At 52.1% G+C, this 20,776-nt stretch overlaps 2 protein-coding genes across 3 annotated transcripts in view; one reads left to right on the plus strand and one right to left on the minus strand.

The window, feature by feature from the left end:
• Nucleotides 1-312: 312 nt before the first annotated feature.
• Nucleotides 313-20,776, minus strand: part of LOC140722181 (NACHT, LRR and PYD domains-containing protein 3-like) — a 73,559-nt gene continuing 53,095 nt past the window's right edge. The window contains exons 8-12 of the mRNA XM_073036972.1: nt 11,820-11,906; nt 11,492-11,662; nt 11,166-11,336; nt 4,420-4,691; nt 313-605 (exon numbers count right to left, since the gene is read on the minus strand). Coding sequence (XP_072893073.1) covers nt 313-605; nt 4,420-4,691; nt 11,166-11,336; nt 11,492-11,662; nt 11,820-11,906 — 994 coding nt within the window. The remainder of the gene's footprint in view (nt 606-4,419; nt 4,692-11,165; nt 11,337-11,491; nt 11,663-11,819; nt 11,907-20,776) is intronic.
• LOC140722177 (uncharacterized) overlaps nt 15,374-20,776 on the plus strand; it is a 33,442-nt gene continuing 28,039 nt past the window's right edge. For both annotated transcript variants that reach the window (XM_073036968.1, XM_073036967.1), the window contains exons 1-2: nt 15,374-15,856; nt 19,137-19,274. In XM_073036968.1, coding sequence (XP_072893069.1) covers nt 15,482-15,856; nt 19,137-19,274 — 513 coding nt within the window. In that variant the 5' untranslated portion in view covers nt 15,374-15,481. The remainder of the gene's footprint in view (nt 15,857-19,136; nt 19,275-20,776) is intronic.

Below are 20,776 nucleotides of genomic sequence, written 5' to 3' on the forward strand. Positions count from 1 at the left end.
CTGTAGACCGATTGGATATGCTAATACAACTAAACCAGGAGATTGCTATAAAAAATGCTATGTACAAGGATCGGTGGGCAATCAGCGACTAGCTCAACGACTGTCTCAGCTTTGATTTGCAAATTAAAGTTTAATACTTCTTGAAGAACCTTCTGCGACTCCTGGTCGTTTGTGGGGCACGAGAAACCACGACAGTCAGCAGTTGGCAGATTTGAGCCTTGGTTTCGTCGAGAGTTCTGTACTTCAATTCCAGGTCATTGAATCTGTCTCGGAGATGAGTTTGCGCTTGATGCTGAACAGAGAGATCGGTGCTCAGGACCGAGAGGTTCCTTCGCAGGGCGAACTATTCGTTTTCGAGGGTGAGCGGTGGCTTTCGGGGACAAACAGTTTGCTCTCGGGGGTGGAGGCGTTGTGGTTGAGGGCCGGAACATTCCTGAGACAGAGATCCGGGCGGGAATCGTCGCCTGTCCTGGATTCATGGGCTGAGTTCGGCTCGTCGATCTGTTGTCGACATGGGCGCTGGGTCCTGTTCACCTCCGGATATTGTTCCCAAAGGCTCCGGTATTTTTGATCGGGGGCAATCAGAGACTGACGGATCTGTAACACTGAGGGAGACGGTGAAGGGAGTGTCGGTGATGCTACAGAGAGCGGGGTGTCGGTACCACGGTGAGGGCGGTGAGTGGGAATAAAAGGATCCTTTTCTGGTCAGCTGCCAGTGACCGGTGATGTTCTGCCGGGGCCGGTGTTGGGACCGCTTCTCTTTATGCTGTGTTCCAGTGATTTAGATGATGGAATAGATGGCCTTGGTGCCAGGTTTGCAGCTATGGAGAGGGTGCAGAGGAGATTTACCAGGATATCGCCTGGTTTGGTAGAGAAGTCATATGAAGCAAGGTTAGCAGAGCTGGGATTTTTCTCTTTGGAGCGTAGAATGAGAGGGGACTTGATGGAGGTCTAGACGATTATGAGAGACACAGATAGGGTGGATAGTCAGTACCTGTTTCCCAGGGCACCAATAGCAAACACCAGAGGGCATAGGCACCAAATTAAGTGAGGGAAGTTTAGGGGAGCCATCGGGGGTAAATTTTTTACACAGAGGGCTGGGAATGCCTAGAATGACTTGCCAGGGATGGTGGTGGAGGCTAAAACACTAGGGGTGTTTAAGAACCTCTTGGACAGGCACACGGATGAAAGAAAAACAGAGGGTTACGGGGTAGTACTTTTTTTTAAAGGATTATATGGGTCGGCACAACATGGAGGGCTGAAGGGCCTGTACTGTTCTATGGTGTGTCAGTGGGAACATAATGGGACACGGGACTGTGGGGTAAGCGATTAGTTTGGGGACTGACATAAGCCTGAGGGAGAGTGTGGGTCAGTGGGTGTATTCCGGAGGCTGACACAGGGCTGTGTTGGGGAAGTGGGAGATGTTGGGGTCTGCTACACGTCAGTGGTGAGGGAGGGTGTCAGTGACTTTGGGGACTGACACAGGGCGGTGTTGGGGAAGTGGGAGATGTTGGGGTCTGCTACAGGTCACTGGTGAGGGAGGGTGTCAGTGACTTTGGGGACTGACACAGGGCGGTGTTGGGGAAGAGGGAGATGTTGGGGTATGCTACAGGTCAGTGGTGAGGGAGGGTGTCAGTGACTTTGGGGACTGACACGGGGCTGTGTTGGGGAAGTGGGAGATGTTGGGGTCTGCTACAGGTCAGTGGTGAGGGAGGGTGTCAGTGACTTTGGGGACTGACACAGGGCTGTGTTGGGAGAGTGGGAGATGTTGGGGTCTGCTACAGGTCAGTGGTGAGCGAGGGTGTCTGAGACTTTGGGGACTGACACAGGGCTGTGTTGGGGAAGTGGGAGATGTTGGGGTCTGCTACAGGTCAGTGGTGAGGGAGGGTGTCAGTGACTTTGGGGACTGACACGGGGCTGTGTTGGGAAAGTGGGAGATGTTGGGGTCTGCTACAGGTCAGTGGTGAGGGAGGGTGTCAGTGACTTTGGAGACTGACACAGGGCTGTGTTGGGAGAGTGGGAGATGTTGGGGTCTGCTCCAGGTCAGTGGTGAGGGAGGGTGTCAGTGACTTTGGGGACTGACACAGGGCTGTGTTGGGGAAGTGGGAGATGTTGGGGTCTGCTACAGGTCAGTGGTGAGGGAGGGTTTCAGTGACTTTGGGGACTGACACAGGGCTGTGTTGGGGAAGTGAGAGATGTTGGGGTCTGCTACAGGTCAGTGGTGAGGGAGGGTGTCAGTGACTTTGGGGGACTGACACAGGGCTGTATTGGGGAAGTGGGAGATGTTGGGGTCTGCTACAGGTCAGTGGTGAGGGAGGGTGTCAGGGACTTTGGGGACTGACACAGGGCTGTGTTGGGAAAGTGGGAGATGTTGGGGTCTGCTACAGGTCAGTGGTGACGGAGGGTTTCAGTGACTGGGGACTGACACGGGGCTGTGTTGGGGAAGTGGGAGCTGTTGGGGTCTGCTACAGGTCAGTGGTGAGGGAGGGTGTCAGTGACTTTGGGGACTGACACAGGGCTGTATTGGGGAAGTGGGTGATGTTGGGGTCTGCTACAGGTCAGTGGTGAGGGAGGGTGTCAGGGACTTTGGGGACTGACACAGGGCTGTGTTGGGAAAGTGGGAGATGTTGGGGTCTGCTACAGGTCAGTGGTGAGGGAGGGTGTCAGTGACTTTGGGGACTGACACAGGGCTGTGTTGGGGAAGTGGGAGATGTTGGGGTCTGCTACAGGTCAGTGGTGAGGGAGGGTGTCAGTGACTTTGGGGACTGACACAGGGCTGTGTTGGGGAAGTGGGAGATGTTGGGGTCTGCTACAGGTCAGTGGTGAGGGAGGGTGTCAGGGACTTTGGGGACTGACACAGGGCTGTGTTGGGAAAGTGGGAGATGTTGGGGTCTGCTACAGGTCAGTGGTGAGGGAGGGTGTCAGTGACTTTGGGGACTGACACAGGGCTGTGTTGGGGAAGTGGGAGATGTTGGGGTCTGCTACAGGTCACTGGTGAGGGAGGGTGTCAGTGACTTTGGGGACTGACACAGGGCTGTGTTGGGGAAGTGGGAGATGTTGGGTTCTGCTACAGGTCTGGTGAGGGAGGGTGTCAGTGACATTGGGGACTGACACAGGGCTGTGTTGGGGAAGTGGGAGATGTTGGGGTCTGCTACAGGTCAGTGGTGAGGGAGGGTGTCAGTGACTTTGGGGACTGACACAGGGCGGTGTTGGGGAAGTGGGAGATGTTGGGGTCTGCTACAGGTCAGTGGTGAGGGAGGGTGTCAGTGACTTTGGGGACTGACACTGGGCTGTCTGCTGGAATTGTCATTTGAGGTGGTTTTCCCCTCCTTGACGGAAAAGTGGCCTCTCAGGTCGTGTATGGGACGAACGCTGGAGAGTTCGAATGCAAAGGATGTACATGGTACACTCATCTCTCCCGCTGCAGTCAGGTTCGCCATCGTTTCATCTGTGAGAAGCCTGCACCTCTGTGCCCGGATATTCCTGAAAACATCCGGGATCTCAGTCAACAGCCCGTGGGTCCGACTCCAATCACATGACAACACCCTCGTTCTCCCCATCTCTCTCTCCGACTCTCACTAACCCATCCTCTCTGCCCCTCGTCCCTAACCTCCCTCCTTCTATCGCTCTCACTCGCCATCTTGCTTTCTCTTTACCCTCGTTCCTCTGAACTCTCTCTCTTTCTCATCCTCTTCCCCTCCGCTGTTACATCCTCATTTTCCTTCCTCTTAGATAGATAGATGGATAGATAGATAGATACTTTATTCATCCCCATGGGGAATTTCAACATTTTTTCCAATGTCCCATACACTTGTTGTAGCAAAAGCTAATTACATACAATACTTAACTCAGTAATAATATGAAATGCATCTAAATCACTAACTCAAAAAGCATTAATAATAGCTTTAAAAAAAAGTTCTTAAGTCCTGGCGGTTGAATTGTAAAGCCTAATGGCATTGGGGAGTATTGACCTCTTCATCCTGTCTGAGGAGCATTGCATCGATAGCAACCTGTCGCTGAAACTGCTTCTCTGTCTCTGGATGGTGCTATGTAGAGGATGTTCAGGGTTTTCCATAATTGACCGTAGCCTACTCAGCGCCCTTCGCTCAGCTACCGATGTTAAACTCTCCAGTACTTTGCCCACGACAGAGCCCGCCTTCCTTACCTCCCTTTCCCTTGCTCCTCTTGCTACCTTGCCTCCCTTTCACCCAACTCTTCCCCCTTCCAATCATTCTCTCTTCCCATTCTCTACTCCCTCTCGACCCCGCTTTCCCTTTTATCCAACCCCTCTCGCTCTCCCGCTCCCCTCTTCAGCTGCTTTCACCTCAATCACGTGCGCTGTTGCTCTCGATACCCCAGTCCCGGGGGAAATAAAGCGCACGCATTCGCCTGATCTGTGCCCCCCGCGTGCTTTCATACGTCTCTGAAAAGTCACAGAACAGATCCTCAACATTCCCGAGCTCTCTCCGTATCCCAGTCCCCCGAGTTCCTCGCAAATCTTCCCCCGGACTCCTCCCAGCTCAGGGGCATCTTTCCCCCAGCAGGGCGACCAGAACCGAACACCGGACTCCCTGCGTGACCTCACTGACGTCTTGTACAACTGGGATGTGACCCCCCGACTCCCGTACTCAGTGTCCCGACTGACGGAGGCCGGTGTGTCGAACGTCCCGTCCCCCTGTGTCACATCTCTTCTGCCGGATTCACGGTCCGATTTACCATCGGTGATTTACACGACCTGAGATTTGTTCTTCTGCGCAACCGGTAAAGCAAAAAGGATGTAAAGTTAATGGACGGAGGGGGATATAAAGAGAAGGGAGGGGGAAAGGAGTGGAAGAAGGGGATTAGAGAAGGAGTGAAATACAGAGGGGTATGTATCACTCATGCTGAGCCTTGTTGTCCTGGGGAATTGTGTCCCATCGACACCCCCCCCCCCCAACCCACCCGCGGTCGGTTCCCGGTTTGACCGTCGGACCCTCCCATTGCTCTGCTCATCGCCGGGGATTCAGACCCTCTGTGCGGGGGAAACCACGGCCCCCAGGGACAAACACCCAACACCCACCGAAGCAAGCGAGCCCCCTCCCTCCGAGTGAAATGAACAACTCCTCAGTCTCTCTCTCACTCTCTCCCCCTCACTCCGAGTGAAATGAACAACTCCTCAGTCTCTCTCTCTCTTCCCTAATATCTCTCCCACTCCCTCTCCATCCCTTCCTCCCTCTCCATCTCTCCTCTCTCTCCCTCCCTCCCTCTATCTCTTCTCTTTATACCCCCCTTTCCTATTTTAAAGGATGGAAGGTTAATGTAAATTACAAATATATATATATATAATAAATACGGCAGAAATGTCGGGGGTGCTCTGACGCATCCAAACACCTGATGGCGGAGGGGAAGAAGGTGTTGCTGAATCGTCCAGTTTTCAGGCTCCTCTCCCTTCCCCGATGGCGGCAGTGAGCCGGGAGCCTGTCCCGGTGCTGAGGGAGTCACGGTGATGAGGATCTCCATCATCCAGTTCCAGAGGGAGGTTCGCTGGCCCAGGATCCGGAGCCTGTGGATCAGAACGGAGGGGAGGATGATGCTGAACGCCAGTCATCAGCAGCCTGGCGTCGGTGTTGTAATGCCCAGGGGCCAGGGGAGAGCGAGTGAGATCGTATCCGCGGTAGAACTTCCGTCGAGCTTCCCCAAATCACAGCGGGCCCACGTCCTCGCTGGAGAAGGGGTCGGCACTGGGTATGACCAGCCTCTCAACCAGATCCCCGCACTTGATTCCCAATCGTTCCCAATTCCTCTCAATCACCAGCACCTGGTTTCCATTAGCCACCAGAGGATAATACTCCGACAGCTCCGGTCAGCCCGTGCCAGATTGTTGGTCGACTCTCAGAGAGAGAGAGGAACCTTGCTCCAAGTCATGACACAAACCTGGGTGGCAGTGTGAAATGTATGGAAGATGTTATGAGAATGCAGGGTGACTTGGACAGGTTGGGTGAGTGGGCAAATGCAGTTTAATGGGGGTAAATGTGAGGTTATCCGCTTTGGTGGCAAGAACAGGGAGGCAGATTACTATCTAAATGGAGTCGTTAGGAAAAGGGGAAGTACAGCGAGATCTAGGTGTTCTTGTACATCAGTCAATGAAAGCAAGCATGCAGGTACAGCAGGCAGTGAAGAAAGCTAATGGCATGCTGGCCTTTATAACAAGAGCAATTGAGTATAGGAGTAAAGAGGTCCTTCTGCAGCTGTACAGGGCCCTGGTGAGACCCCACCTGGAGTATTGTGTGCAGTTTTGGTCTCCCGATTAAAGGAAGGACATTCTTGCTATTGAGGGAGTGCAGCGTAGGTTCACGAGGTTAATTCCCGGGACTGTCACATGTCGAAAGATTGGAGCGACTGGGCTTGTATACACTGGAATTTAGAAGGATGAGAGGGGATCTGATTGAGACATATAAGATTATTAAGGGATTGAACACGCTGGAGGCAGGAAGCATGTTCCCGCTGATGGGTGAGTCCAGAACCAGAGGCCACAGTTTAAGAATAAGGGGTAGGCCATTTAGAACGGAGATGCGGAAAAACTCTTTCACCCAGAGAGTGGTGGATATGTGGAATGCTCTGCCCCAGAAGGCTGTGGAGGCCAAGTCTCTGGATGCATTCAAGAGAGAGTTAGATAGAGCTCTTATAGATAGCGGGGTCAAGGGATATGGGGGGAGGGCAGGAACGGGGTACTGATTGTGTATGATCAGCCATGATCACAGTGAATGGTGGTACTGGCTAGAAGGACCGAATGGCCTACTCCTGCACCTACTGTCTATTGTCAAAGCAGTTAATCCCAGTAGGTGTGAGTGTCACTGGGCGATTGTTGTCGAGGCAGCTCTCCCTACTCTTCTCCGGCACTGGTGTGATTGTCACCTTTTGAAGCCGGGGTGTAATTCAGACTGCAGCGGAGAGACACGTCCTCGGATACTCCAACCTCCGCTGCTGTTCTCCTCACATCAGTCGACACATCCCTCACCTGCACGCCTCTCCGTCTCCTTCGACCCCTTCAACATCTACCACATTCCCCTTCTCCGTCATCGCCTCCCTCCCCGTGACCTACCACAGCCCCCTCGTCTCTGTCACACCCCCTCTCTCCCCAAACGCCTCCCTCTCTGTGTTGACAGGGATTTGTGGAGAGAATGGGGGAGAGTTGAATTCCGGAGTTAGACTCCCCCCTTCAACCGCATTTCAATCTCTCAGTTCTGAGCCTATACTGAATGGTCAGAGAGGGAGATTGGGCAGAGAGGGAGATTCGCTGTTTCATAATACCTCACTGTGTAATCGGACCGTGTGGAGGGAGATTCACTCTGTGTCTGACCCCGGGAGTGTGTGATGGGACGGTGTGGAGGGAGATTCACTCTGTATCTGACCCCGGGTGTGTGTGATGGGACAGTGTGGAGGGAGACTCACTCTGTTTCTGAACCCGGGAGTGTTTGATGGGGCGGTGTGGAGGGAGATTCACTCTGTGTCTGACCCCGGGAGTGTGTGATGGGACGGTGCGGAGGGAGATTCATTCTGTGTCTGACCCCGGGAGAGTGTGAAGGGACGGTGTGGATGGGGATTCACACTGTGTCTGACCCCGGGAGTGTGTGATGGGACGGTGTGGAGGGAGATTCACTCTGAGATTCACTCTGTGTCTGACCGTGGGAGTGTGTGACGGGACGGTGGGGAGGGAGATTCACTCTGTGTCTGACGCCGGGAGTGTGTGATGGGACGGTGTGGAGGGAGATTCACTCTGTCTCTGACCCCGGGAGTGTGTGATGGGACGGTGTGGAGGGAGATTCACTCTGTGTCTGGCCCCAGGAGTGTGTGATGGGACGGTGTGGAGGGAGATTCACTCTGTCTCTGACCCCGGGAGTGTCTGATGGGACCGTGTGGAGGGAGATTCACTCTGTGTCTGACCCCGGGAGTGTGTGATGGGACGGTGAGGAGGGAGATTCACTCTGTGTCTGACCCCCGGAGTGTGTGATGGGACGGTGTGGAGGGAGATTCACTTTGTGTCTGACCCCGGGAGTGTGTGATGGGACGGTGAGGAGGGAGATTAACACTGTCTGACCCCGGGAGTGTGTGATGGGACGGCGTGGAGGGAGATTCACTCTGTGTCTGACCCGGGGAGTGCGTGATGGGACGGTGTGGAGGCAGATTCACTCTGAGTCTGACCCCGGGAGTGTGTGATGGGACGGTGCGGAGGGAGCTTCACTCTGTGTTTCATGCCGGTATTCCATCCTCCATCCGTCTCGTACTCGGGACCTCAGTGACTCACGTCTGATATTCGAGACGATATTAACTGTCTGCGGGGTACAGGAGGGGGACGGTTAGCCAGGAAGGGGGTTAATTTGTGACGAGATCCTGGGCACCCAGACTCTGCCAGTCCGACCTCCCTCAGCCTGGAGCTGAGACGCTACTGTGTCAGTGTGAGGAGCTCCGACCCACTGTTACAGTGCACAGGGTGCGGGGGGCAGCAGAAACCTCAAACAAACTCAAGTCCGACACCAAGTCAGGAAGTTACAGCGGTTTATTGATTTCATCATGATAAATGCAAATTAAACAGTTTGTGAGCTGCTGACTTGCGGGAATAAATACACTGTTGTAGCGATGTACTATGTACAGAGTTAGAGACAACGACACGCAGTCGGTGAGTCTCTTCCAGACTAGTTTATTCAAACTTCGCGGCGCTGGCATTTAATCCCTGGGGTATTTGTGAGCCGGTGCGCCTGCGCATTTAATCCCGAGCGCCCGCCCTCTCCGAGCGGAAATGACGTCAGAGGTGCTCACCGCGCTGGCTATTTGTGAGTCCATGCGCCTGCGCAGAAAGTGGGTCGCCACACTGTTCCCGACTCACTCACAATTAACTGACCGGTATATTAATCAGTCCCGTGTATCACCGTCACTCTGCATCCAATCACACTTCAGGGCCGTGTCCGGGATCGCTGCGGATCCGAGGCCATTGCCGAGGGATTTGTCAATTTAACACCATTGTATCGGCCTGACAGCCGAATGCGCCGTCCTCGGCAACGGGAGCAAAAGGATTCTCTCCCGGGACACCGGTGTCCCAGACTGAGCCCCGGCCCCCCGGGACACCGGTGTCCCAGACTGAGCCCCGCCCCCCCCGGGACACCGGTGTCCCAGACTGAGCCCCGCCCCCCCCCCCGGGACACCGGTGTCCCAGACTGAGCCCCGGCCCCCCCCCCCGGACACCGGTGTCCCAGACTGAGCCCCGGTCCCCCCGGGACACCGGTGTCCCAGACTGAGCCCCGGCCCCCCGGGACACCGGTGTCCCAGACTGAGCTCCGGCCCCCCCGGGATACCGGTGTCCCAGACTGAGCCCCGGCCCCCCTCCCGGGCTCCTCCTGTCCGGGTAATTCCCCGGGGGGGTCACGCGGGAGAGTCTCGGACCCGCACCTCCGGCGGAAGTGGCGCCGCCGGACAACGAGCGGAACTGCGTCACTGCGGGAGCGCTTCCGATATCGACCGGAGCCAGTTCCGTTAAAACCGTTGGGAATCAGCCCCGGCGCGCGGCCGTTAAAGGTAAGGGCGGGAGTTAAAGGGGAGGGGGAGTTAAAGGGGAGGGGGGAGATAAAGGGGAGGGGGGAGTTAAAGGGGAGGAGGGAGTTATAGGGGAGTGGGGAGTTAAAGGGGAGGGGTAGTTAAAGGGGAGGGGGAGTTAAAGGGGAGGGGTAGTTAAAGGGGAGGGGATTTAAAGGGGAGGGGGAGTTAAAGGGGAGGTGGAGTTAAAGGGGAGGTGGAGTTAAAGGGGAGGGGGGAGTTAAAGGGGAAGGGGGAGTTAAAGGGGAGGGGGGAGTTAAAGGGGAAGGGGGAGTTAAAGGGGAGGGGGGAGTTAAAGGGGAGGTGGAGTTAAAGGGGAGGGCAGGGAATCGGCTCCATCCGGCGGGCGGGGATGTTCACACATTCAGATGTTCACAGACACACACTCAGTCCGGGTCTGACTCCCCGCAGAGATCTCAGTTCCTTCCTCCCGGTCTGACTGAACCGATTCCCGAACAGCCTGAAACGAATGGAGAATGAAGATGAAATAAACAGATTACACAACAGTGTCAGTAACAGGGGACCGGGGTTAATGTTTCAACAACACTCACATACAAATATCACCAGAAAACCCGCGGATCCGCTGACATTTTATCACATTGAACATTAACACAAACACTCACTCGATCCGCTCCAGACTCGGGAGGGTCAGTATGAGGCGGCGGAGAGCGGGGACAGATCCGTCTGTCAGAGAGTTTCCTCCCAGGTTCAGCTCCGTCAGTGATGGTTTTGTACTGAGAGCGGAGACGAGATCCTCGGCCCCAGAATCTGTGAGACCGACTCTCTCCAGCCTGGAGATGAGAGAGAGTGAGGGTGAAGGACACAGAGAGACAGGAGACGGTACAAATCCCCAGTGTTTATCAGTAACACAATTACTGATCACATTAATGTTCAGTGTCAGACACCCAGTGACTGTAAACACAATCTCCCACAGTCTGGTACTTACCACAGTGTCTGTATTTTACACTCCGGGTTCCTCAGAGCCGACAACACCAGTTTCACTCCTGAATCTCCCAGTTTATTACAACTCAGGTCCAGCTCCGTCAGTGATGGGTTTGTACTGAGAGCGGAGGCGAGATCCTCGGCCCCAGAATCTGTGAGATGGTTATGCCCCAGCCTGGAGATGAGAGAGAGTGAGGGTGAAGGACACAGAGAGACAGGAGACGGTACAAATCCCCAGTGTTTATCAGTAACACAATTACTGATCACATTAATGTTCAGTGTCAGACACCCAGTGACTGTAAACACAATCTCCCACAGTCTGGTACTTACCACAGTGTCTGTATTTTACACTCCGGGTTCCTCAGAGCCGACAACACCAGTTTCACTCCTGAATCTCCCAGTTTATTACAACTCAGGTCCAGCTCCGTCAGTGATGGGTTTGTACTGAGAGCGGAGGCGAGATCCTCGGCCCCAGAATCTGTGAGATGGTTATGCCCCAGCCTGGAGATGAGAGAGAGTGAGGGTGAAGGACACAGAGAGACAGGAGACGGTACAAATCCCCAGTGTTTATCAGTAACACAATTACTGATCACATTAATGTTCAGTGTCAGACACTCAGTGACTGTAAACACAATCTCCCACAGTCTGGTACTTACTTCAGTTTCTGTATTTTACACTCCGGGTTCCTCAGAGCTGCAGACACCAGTTTCACTCCTGAATCTCGCAGTTTATCAACACTCAGGTACAGCTCCGTCAGTGATGGGTTTGTACTGAGAGCGGAGACGAAATCCTCGGCACCAGAATCTGTGAGACCGACATTCCTCATCCTGGAGATGAGAGAGAGTGAGGGTGAAGGACACAGAGAGACAGGAGAAGGTACAGATCCCCAGTGTTTATCAGTAACACTATTACTGATTTCATTAATGTTCAGTGTCAGACACCCAGTGACTGCAAGCATAATCTCCCACAGTCTGGTACTTACCGCAGTTTCTGTATTTTACACTTCGTGTTCTCTAGAGCCAGAAACACCAGTTTCGCTCCTGAATATCCCAGTTCATAATATTTCAGGTCCAGCTCCGTCAGGGCTGGTTTTGTACTGAGAAAAGAGACGAGATCCTCGGCCCCAGAATCTGTGAGACCGACATCCCACAGCCTGGAGATGAGAGAGAGAGTGAGGGTGAAGGACACAGAGAGACAGGGGACGGTACAAATCCCCAGTGTTTATCAGTAACACTATTACTGATTACATTAATGTTCAGTGTCAGACACCCAGTGACTGTAAACACAATCTGCCACAGTCCGGTACTTACCACAGTTTCTGTATTTTACACTCCGGGTTCCTCAGAGCCGACAACACCAGTTTCACTCCTGAATCTCCCAGGTTATTCTTCCCGAGTCTAAACACAAACAGACAAATTGATGAACAAAGTGATACAAACCGTGGGTCTGAGGGTAATTCTCTCAAGCGGATATTTCAGGAAACATTAAACCCTTCCGTAAATCACTGATCAGAGTTCCCATCACTGTCAATGTCCCTCACTGCCCAGCTCCAGGGTATTCACCCAATGTCAGTCATTTAGTCTGTTGCTGTGACCCTGTGAACTCCACATTTTCTGTCTCGTTCTCCGTTGCCTAGAAAAGTGTTACTGACCACAGAGTGTCACAAGGGGCAGGGATGGGGGTGATATAGCCCCACAGTGAGGAAGCTTTGTGAATCGGGAAATGTCGATGGGAAATGGAGGAAGAGACCCCACCTGAGGGAACGGATGGAAAGACACAAGAGGAAAGGGATGGGGAAACGAGATCCCACAGGAGGAAGTGGGATGGGGAAAAGAGATACCACAGTTATGGGGGGATGGGGAAGGAGAGATCCCACCGGGGTACGGGGAAGAGAGATCCCACAGGAGAAAGGGGGATGAGGATGAGAGATCCCACAGGAGGAAGGGGGATGGGGATGAGAAATCCCACAGGAGGAAGAGGATGGGAAAGAGATATCCCACAGGAGGAAGAGGAAAGGGGAAGAGAGATCCTAGAGGAGGAAGTGGATGGGGAAGAGAGATCCCGCAGTAGGAAGCTGAATCAGGAAAAGAGATCCCACAGGAGAAAGGAGATTGGGAAAAGAGATCTACAGGAGGAAGGGGATGGGGAGGAGATATCCCACAGGAAGAAAGGGATGGGGAAGAGATATCACACAGGAGGGAGGGGATGAGGAAATGAGATCCGGCAGGAAGAAGTGGGATGGGGAAGGGAGATCCCACAGGAAGAAGGGGATGGGGAAGAGGTCCCATAGGAGGAAGGAGATGGGGAAGAGAGATCCAACAGGAGGAAATGGATGGGGAAGAGAGATCCCACAGGAGCAAGGAGGATGGGGAAGAGATCCCACAGGAGGAAGGAGGATGGGGAAGAGATCCCACAGGAGTAAATGGATGGGGAAAAAGAGATCCCACAGGAGGAAATGGATGGGGAAAAGAGTTCCCACAGGAGGAAGGGGGATGGGGAAGAGAGTTCCCACAGGTGGAAGGGGTTAGGAAAGAGAGATCCTATGGGAGGAAAGGGAATGGGAAGGAGAGATCCCACAGGAGGAAGGTGGATGGGGAAGAGAGATCCCACAGGAGGAAGGGGAATGGGGAAGAGGTCCCATAGGAGGAAGGAGATGGGGAAGAGAGATCCAACAGGAGGATGGGGATGGGGAAGAGAGATCCCACAGGAGGAAGGAGGATGGGGAAGAGATCCCACAGGGTGAAAGAGATTGGGAAGAAAGATCCCACAGTCGGAAACGGAATCAGCAGGAGAGATCCCACGGGAGAAGGGGAGGGCAATGAGAGATCCCTCCGGAGAAAGGGGGATGGGGAAGAAATTTCCAGCAGGAGGAAGTGGATGGGGAAGAGTGATCCCACAGTAGGAAGCAGAATCAGGAAGAGAGATCCAACAGGAGGTAGGGGGATGGGGAAGAGAGATCCCACAGGAGGATGGGGGATGGGGACGAGAGATCCCACAGGAGGAAGGGGGATGGGTAAGTGAGATCCCACAGGAGGAAGAGGGATGGGGTAGAGAGATCCCACAGTAGGAAGGGGGATGTGGAAGAGAGATCCCACAGGTGGAAATGGATGGGGAAAAAGAGATCCCTCCGGAGTAAAGGGGGATAGGGAAGAGAGATCCCACAGGAGGAAAGGGGGATAGGGAAGAGAGATCCCACAGGAGGAAAGGGGGATAGGGAAGAGAGATCCCACAGGATGAAGGATGATGGGGAAGAGAGATCCCACAGGATGAAGGATGATGGGGAAGAGAGATGCCACAGGAGGAAGGGGGATGGGGAAGAGAGATCCCACAGGAGGGAGGGGGATGGGGAAGAGAGTTCCCACAGGTGGAAGGGGTTAGGAAAGAGAGATCCTATGGGAGGAAAGGGAATGGGAAGGAGAGATCCCACAGGAGGAAGGTGGATGGGGAAGAGAGATCCCACAGGAGGAAGGGGAATGGGGAAGAGGTCCCATAGGAGGAAGGAGATGGGGAAGAGAGATCCAACAGGAGGATGGGGATGGGGAAGAGAGATCCCACAGGAGGAAGGAGGATGGGGAAGAGATCCCACAGGGTGAAAGAGATTGGGAAGAAAGATCCCACAGTCGGAAACGGAATCAGCAGGAGAGATCCCACGGGAGAAGGGGAGGGCAATGAGAGATCCCTCCGGAGAAAGGGGGATGGGGAAGAAATTTCCAGCAGGAGGAAGTGGATGGGGAAGAGTGATCCCACAGTAGGAAGCAGAATCAGGAAGAGAGATCCAACAGGAGGTAGGGGGATGGGGAAGAGAGATCCCACAGGAGGATGGGGGATGGGGACGAGAGATCCCACAGGAGGAAGGGGGATGGGTAAGTGAGATCCCACAGGAGGAAGAGGGATGGGGTAGAGAGATCCCACAGTAGGAAGGGGGATGTGGAAGAGAGATCCCACAGGTGGAAATGGATGGGGAAAAAGAGATCCCTCCGGAGTAAAGGGGGATAGGGAAGAGAGATCCCACAGGAGGAAAGGGGGATAGGGAAGAGAGATCCCACAGGAGGAAAGGGGGATAGGGAAGAGAGATCCCACAGGATGAAGGATGATGGGGAAGAGAGATCCCACAGGATGAAGGATGATGGGGAAGAGAGATGCCACAGGAGGAAGGGGGATGGGGAAGAGAGATCCCACAGGAAGAAGGAGATGGAAAAGAGAGATCCCACAGGTAGAAATGGATGGGGAAAAAGAGATCCCTCCGGAGGAAAGGGGGATAGGGAAGAGAGATCCCACATGAGGAAGGGCGATGGGGTAGAGAGATCCCACAAGAAGAGGTGGATGGGGAAGAGAGATCCCACAGGAGGAAGGGGATGGGGAAGAGAGACCCAACAGGAGGAAGGAGATGGGGAAGAAACATCCTACAGGAGGGCAGGGGTTAGGAAAGAGATCCTACGGGAGGAAGGGCAATGGGACGGAGAGACCCCACAGGGGGAAGTCGGATGGGGCAGGGAGATCCCACAGGAGGAAGGGGATGTGGAAGAGAGATCCCACAGGAGGAAGGACGTTGGGGAACAGTGATCTCTCTGGAGGAAGGGGGATGGGGAAGAGAGATCCCACAGGAGGAAGGGGATGGGGAAGAAATTTCCGGCAGGAGGAATTGGATGGGGAAGAGAGATCCCACAATAGGAAGCAGAATCAGGAAGACAGATCCAACAGGAGGTAGGGTGATGGGAAAAAGAGATACCACAGGAGGAAGGGGGATGGGGAAGAGAGATCCCACAAAAGGAGGGGGATGGGGAAGAGATATCCCACAGGAGGAAGGGGATGAGGAAGAGAGATCCCATAGAAGGAGGGGGGATGAGGAAGAGAGATCCCTCAGGAGGAAGGGGATGGGGAAGAGAGATCCGACAGGAGGAAGGGAATGGGAAGGTGAGATCCCACAGGAGGAAATGGATGGTGAAAAAGAGATCCCACAGGAGGAAGGGGGATGGGTAATTTCAACATACAGGTGAACTGGGAGAAACAGTTTGGTGCTGGACCCCAGGATAGGGGGTTTGTAGAGTGCCTACGGGATGCATTCTTGGAACAGCTTGTACGAGAGCCGACCAGGGACAAGGCTATTCTGGATTTAGTCTTGTGTAATGAACAGGGTTTGATAAGTGATCTTGAAGCAAAGGAGCCATTAGGAGGTAGTGACCATAACATGATATGTTTTTATCTACAGTTTGAGAAGGATAAGGGCAGCTCGGAGGTGTCAGTGTTGCAGTTGAACAGGGGAAACTATGGAGCCATGAGGGAGGAGCTGGCCAAAGTTGACTGGATGGATAGCCTAGCAGAAAAGACAGTGGAACAGCAATGGCAGGTATTCTTGGGAATAACGAACAAGGTGCAAAATCAGTTTGTCCCCAGAGAAGGAAGGATTCAAAGGGGGGAAAGGGGCCACAGTGGTTGACAAAGGAAGTCAGAGATTGCATAGCATTAAAAAAAAAGGAAGTATGACAGAGCTAAGGTGAGTGGAAGGACGGATGATTGGGAAGTTTTTAAGGAACAACAGAACTTAACTAAAAAGGCAATACGGGGAGAAAAAATGAGGTACGAACGCAAGCTAGCCAGGAATATAAAGGAAGATAGCAAAAGCTTTTTTAGGTATGTGAAGAGAAAGAAGAAAGTTAAGAACAATGTTGGGCCCTTGAAGAATGAATTGGGTGAAATTGTTATGGGAAACAGAGAAATGGCATAAGAATTTAATGAGTACTTTAGATCTGTTTTCACTAAGGAAGACACAAGCAATCTCCCAGATGTATGGATGGGCCAAGGACATAGGGTAACAGAGGAAATGAAACAGACTGACATTAGGAAGGAAACGGTGATGAGTAGACTGATGGGACTGAAGTCTGACAAATCCCCGGGTCCAGATGGTCTGCATCCTAGGGTACTAAAGGAGGTGGCCCTGAAAATTGCGGATGCATTGGTAATCATTTTCCAATGTTCCTTAGATTCAGGATCAGTTCCTGAGGATTGGAGAATGGCTAATGTTATCCCATTTTTTAAGAAAGGAGGGAGGGAGAAAACAGAGAACTAACGACCTGTCATCCTGACATCAGTGGTGGGGAAGATGCTGGAGTCCATTATTAAGAATGAAAAGGTGGCATATCTAGATAGCAGTGATAGGATTGGGCCGAGCCAGCATGGATTTACCAAGGATATATCATGCTTGACTAATCTGTTGGAGTTTTTCGAGTATGTAACCAGGAAGTTAGACGGGTGAGATCCAGTGGATGTAGTGTACCTCGAATTTCAGAAGGCATTAAATAAGGTCCCACATAGGAGATTGGTGGGTAAAATCAAAGCTCACGGCATCGGGGGGAAGACATTGACATGGATAGAAAACTGGTTGGCAGATAGAAAGCAAAGGGTTGCGGTGAATGGGTGTTTCTCGGAATGGCAGGTGGTGACCAGTGGGGTGCCACAGGGCTCGGTATTGGGACCACAGCTGTTTACAATTTACATCAACGATTTGGATGAAGGCATTGAGAATAACATCAGCAATTTTGCTGACGATACTAAGCTGGGTGGCAGTGTGACATGTGATGAGGATGTTAGGAGAATTCAGGGTGACTTGGATAAGCTGGGTGAGTGGGCAGATACTTGGCAGATGACGTTTAATGTGAATAAGTGTGAGGTTATCCACATTGGGAGTAAGCACAGGAAGGCAGATTATTATCTGAACGGTGTAGAGTTAGGTAAGGGAGAAATACAGAGAGATCTAGGAGTCCTTGTTCATCAGTCACTGAAATTGAATGAGCAAGTGCAGCAGGCAGTGCAGAAGGCTAATGGAATGTTGGCCTTTATTACAAAGGGAATTGAGTACAAGAGCAAGGAAATCCTCTTGCATTTGTACAGAGCCCTGGTGAGACCACAGCTGGAGTATTGTGTACAGTTTTGGTCTCCAGGGTTAAGGAAGGACATCCTGGCTGTAGAGGAAGTGCAGCGTAGATTTACGAGGTTAATTCCTGGGATGTCTGGACTGTCTTACGCAGAGAGGTTAGAGAGACTGGGCTTGTACACACTGGAATTAAGGAGATTGAGAAGGGATCTGATTGAAACATAGAGGTTTAAGGGACTGGACAAGATAGAGGCAGGAAATATGTTCCAGATGCTGGGAGAGTCCAGTAGCAGAGGGCATGGTTTGAGAATAAGGGGTAGGTCATTTAGGACAGAGTTAAGGAAAAAAATATCCCAGAGAGTTGTGGGTGTCTGGAATGTACTGCCTTGGAAGGAAGTGGAGGCCAATTCTCTGGATGCTTTCAAGTAGGAGCTAGATAGCTATCTTATGGATAGGGGAATCAAGGGATATCGGGACAAGGCAGGAACCGGGTATTGATAGTAGATGATCAGCCATGATCTCAAAATGGCGGTGCAGGCTCGAAGGGCCGAATGGTCTACTTCTGCACCTATTGTCTATTGTCCCACAGGAGGAAGGGGGATGGGGAAGAGAGATCCCACAGGAGGATGGGGGATGTGGAATAGAAATCCCACAGGAGGACGGGGGATGGGGAGGAAATTTCCAGCAGGAGGAGGTGGATGGGGAAGAGTGATCCCACAGGAGGATGGGAGATGGGGAAGAGAGATCCCACAGGAGGAAGGGGGCTGGGGAAGAGAGATCCCGCAGGAGGAAGGGAGATGGGGAAGAAAGATCCCACAGGAGGAAGGGGGCTGGGGAAGAGAGATCCCACAGGAGGATGGGAGATGGGGAAGAGAGATCCCACAGGAGGAAGGGGGCTGGGGAAGAGAGATCCCACAGGAGAATGGGAGATGGGGAAGAGAGATCCCACAGGAGGAAGGGGGATGTGGAAGAGAGATCCCACAGAGGGAAGGAGGATTGGGAAGAAATTTCCGGCAGGAGTTATTGGATGCGGAAGAGAGATCCCACAATAGGAAGCAGAATCAGGAAGAGAGATCCGACAGGAGGAAGGGGGATGGGAAAGAGAGATACCACAGGAGGAAGGGGATTGGGAAAGAGAGATCCCACTGGAGGTAGGGGGCTGGGGAAGAGAGATCCCACAGGAGGATGGGAGATGGGGAAGAGAGATCCCACAGGAGGAATGGGGCTGGGGAAGAGAGATCCCACAGGAGGAAGGAGAATGGGAAAGAGAGATCCCACTGGAGGTAGGGGGCTGGGGAAGAGAGATCTCACAGGAGGATGGGAGATGGGGAAGAGAGATCCCACAAAAGGAGGGGGATGGGGAAGCGAGATCCCACAGGATGAAGGGGATGAGGAAGAGAGATCTGACAGGAGGAAGGGGGATGGGGAAGAGAGATCCCATAGAAGGAGGGGGAATGGGGAAGAGAGATCCCACAGGAGGAAATGGATGTGGAAAAGAGATCCCACAGGAGGTAGGAGGATGGGGAATTTCAACATGCAGGTGAACTTGGAGAAACAGTTTGGTGCTGGACCTCAGGATAGGGGGTTTGTAGAGTGCCTACGGGATGCATTCTTGGAACAGCTTGTACGAGAGCTGACCCGGGACAAGGCTGTTCTGGATTTAGTCTTGTGTAATGAACAGGATTTGATAAGCTATCTTGAAGTAAAGGAGCCATCAGTAGGTAGTGACCATAACATGATATGTTTTTATCTACAGTTTGAGAAGGATAAGGGCAGCTCGGAGGTGTCAGTGTTGCAGTTGAACAGGGGAAACTATGGAGCCATGAGGGAGGAGCTGGCCAAAGTTGACTGGACGGATATCCTAGCAGAAAAGACAGTGGAAAAGCAATGGCAGGTATTCTTGGGAATAATGCACAAGGTGCAAAATCAGTTTGTCCCCAGAGAAGGAATTATTCAAAGGGGGGAAAGGGGCCACAGTGGTTGACAAAGGAAGTCAGAGATTGCAGAACATTAAAAAAAAGGAAGTATGACAGAGCTAAGGTGAGTGGGAGGACAGATGATTGGGAAGTTTTTAAAGAACAACAGAACTTAACTTAAAAGGCAATACGGGGAGAATAAAATTAGGTATGAACGCAAGCTAGCCAGGAATATAAAGGAAGATAGCAAAAGCTTTTTACGTATGTGAAGAGAAAGAAGATAGTTAAGAACAATGTTGGGCCCTTGAAGAATGAATTGGGTGAAATTGTTATGGGAAACAGAGAAATGGCAGAAGAATTTAATGAGTACTTTAGATCTGTCTTCACTAGGGAAGACACAAGCAATCTCCCAGATGTATGGATGGGCCAAGGACATAGGGTAACAGAGGAAATGAAACAGATTGACATTAGGAAGGAAACGGTGATGAGTAGACTGATGGGACTGAAGGCTGACAAATCCCCAGGTCCAGATGGTCTGCACCCTAGGGTACTAAAGGAGGTGGCCCTGGAAATTGCGGATGCATTGGTAATCATTTTCCAATGTTCCTTAGATTCAGGATCAGTTCCTGAGGATTTGAGAATGGCTAATGTTATCCCATTTTTTAAGAAAGGAGGGAGGGAGAAAACAGAGAAGTATCGACCTGTCAGCCTGACATCAGTGGTGGGGAAGATGCTAGAGTCCATTATTATCGATGCAATGCTCCTCAGACAGGATGAAGAGGTCAATACTCCCCAATGCCATTAGGCTTTACAATTCAACCGCCAGGACTTAAGAACTTTTTAAAAGCTATTATTAATGCTTTTTGAGATAGTGATTTAGATGCATATCATATTTTTTTTACTGAGTTAAGTATTGTATGTAATTAGTTTTGCTACAACAAGTGTATGGGACATTGGAAAAAAAAAGTTGAATTTCCCCATGGGGATGAATAAAGTATCTATCTATCTATCTATCTATTAAGGATGAAATAGTGGCATATCTAGATAGCAGTGATAGGATTGGGCCGAGCCAGCATGGATTTACCAAGGGTAAATCATGCTTGACTAATCTGTTGGAGTTTTTCGAGGATGTAACCAGGAAGTTAGACGGGTGAGATCCAGTGGATGTAGTGTACCTCGATTTTCAGAAGGCATTTGATAAGGTCCCACATAGGAGATTGGTGGGTAAAATCAAAGCTCACGGCATCGGGGGGAAGACATTGACATGGATAGAAAACTGGTTGGCAGATAGAAAGCAAAGGGTTGCGGTGAATGGGTGTTTCTCGGAATGGCAGGTGGTGACCAGTGGGGTGCCACAGGGCTCGGTATTGGGAGCACAGCTGTTTACAATTTACATCAATGTTTTAGATAAAGGCATTGAGAATAACATCAGGAATTTTGCTGACGATACTAAGCTGGGTGGCAGTGTGACATGTGATGA

The sequence above is a fragment of the Hemitrygon akajei genome, unplaced genomic scaffold (assembly GCF_048418815.1).
Source record: "Hemitrygon akajei unplaced genomic scaffold, sHemAka1.3 Scf000071, whole genome shotgun sequence".
NCBI lineage: Eukaryota > Metazoa > Chordata > Chondrichthyes > Myliobatiformes > Dasyatidae > Hemitrygon > Hemitrygon akajei.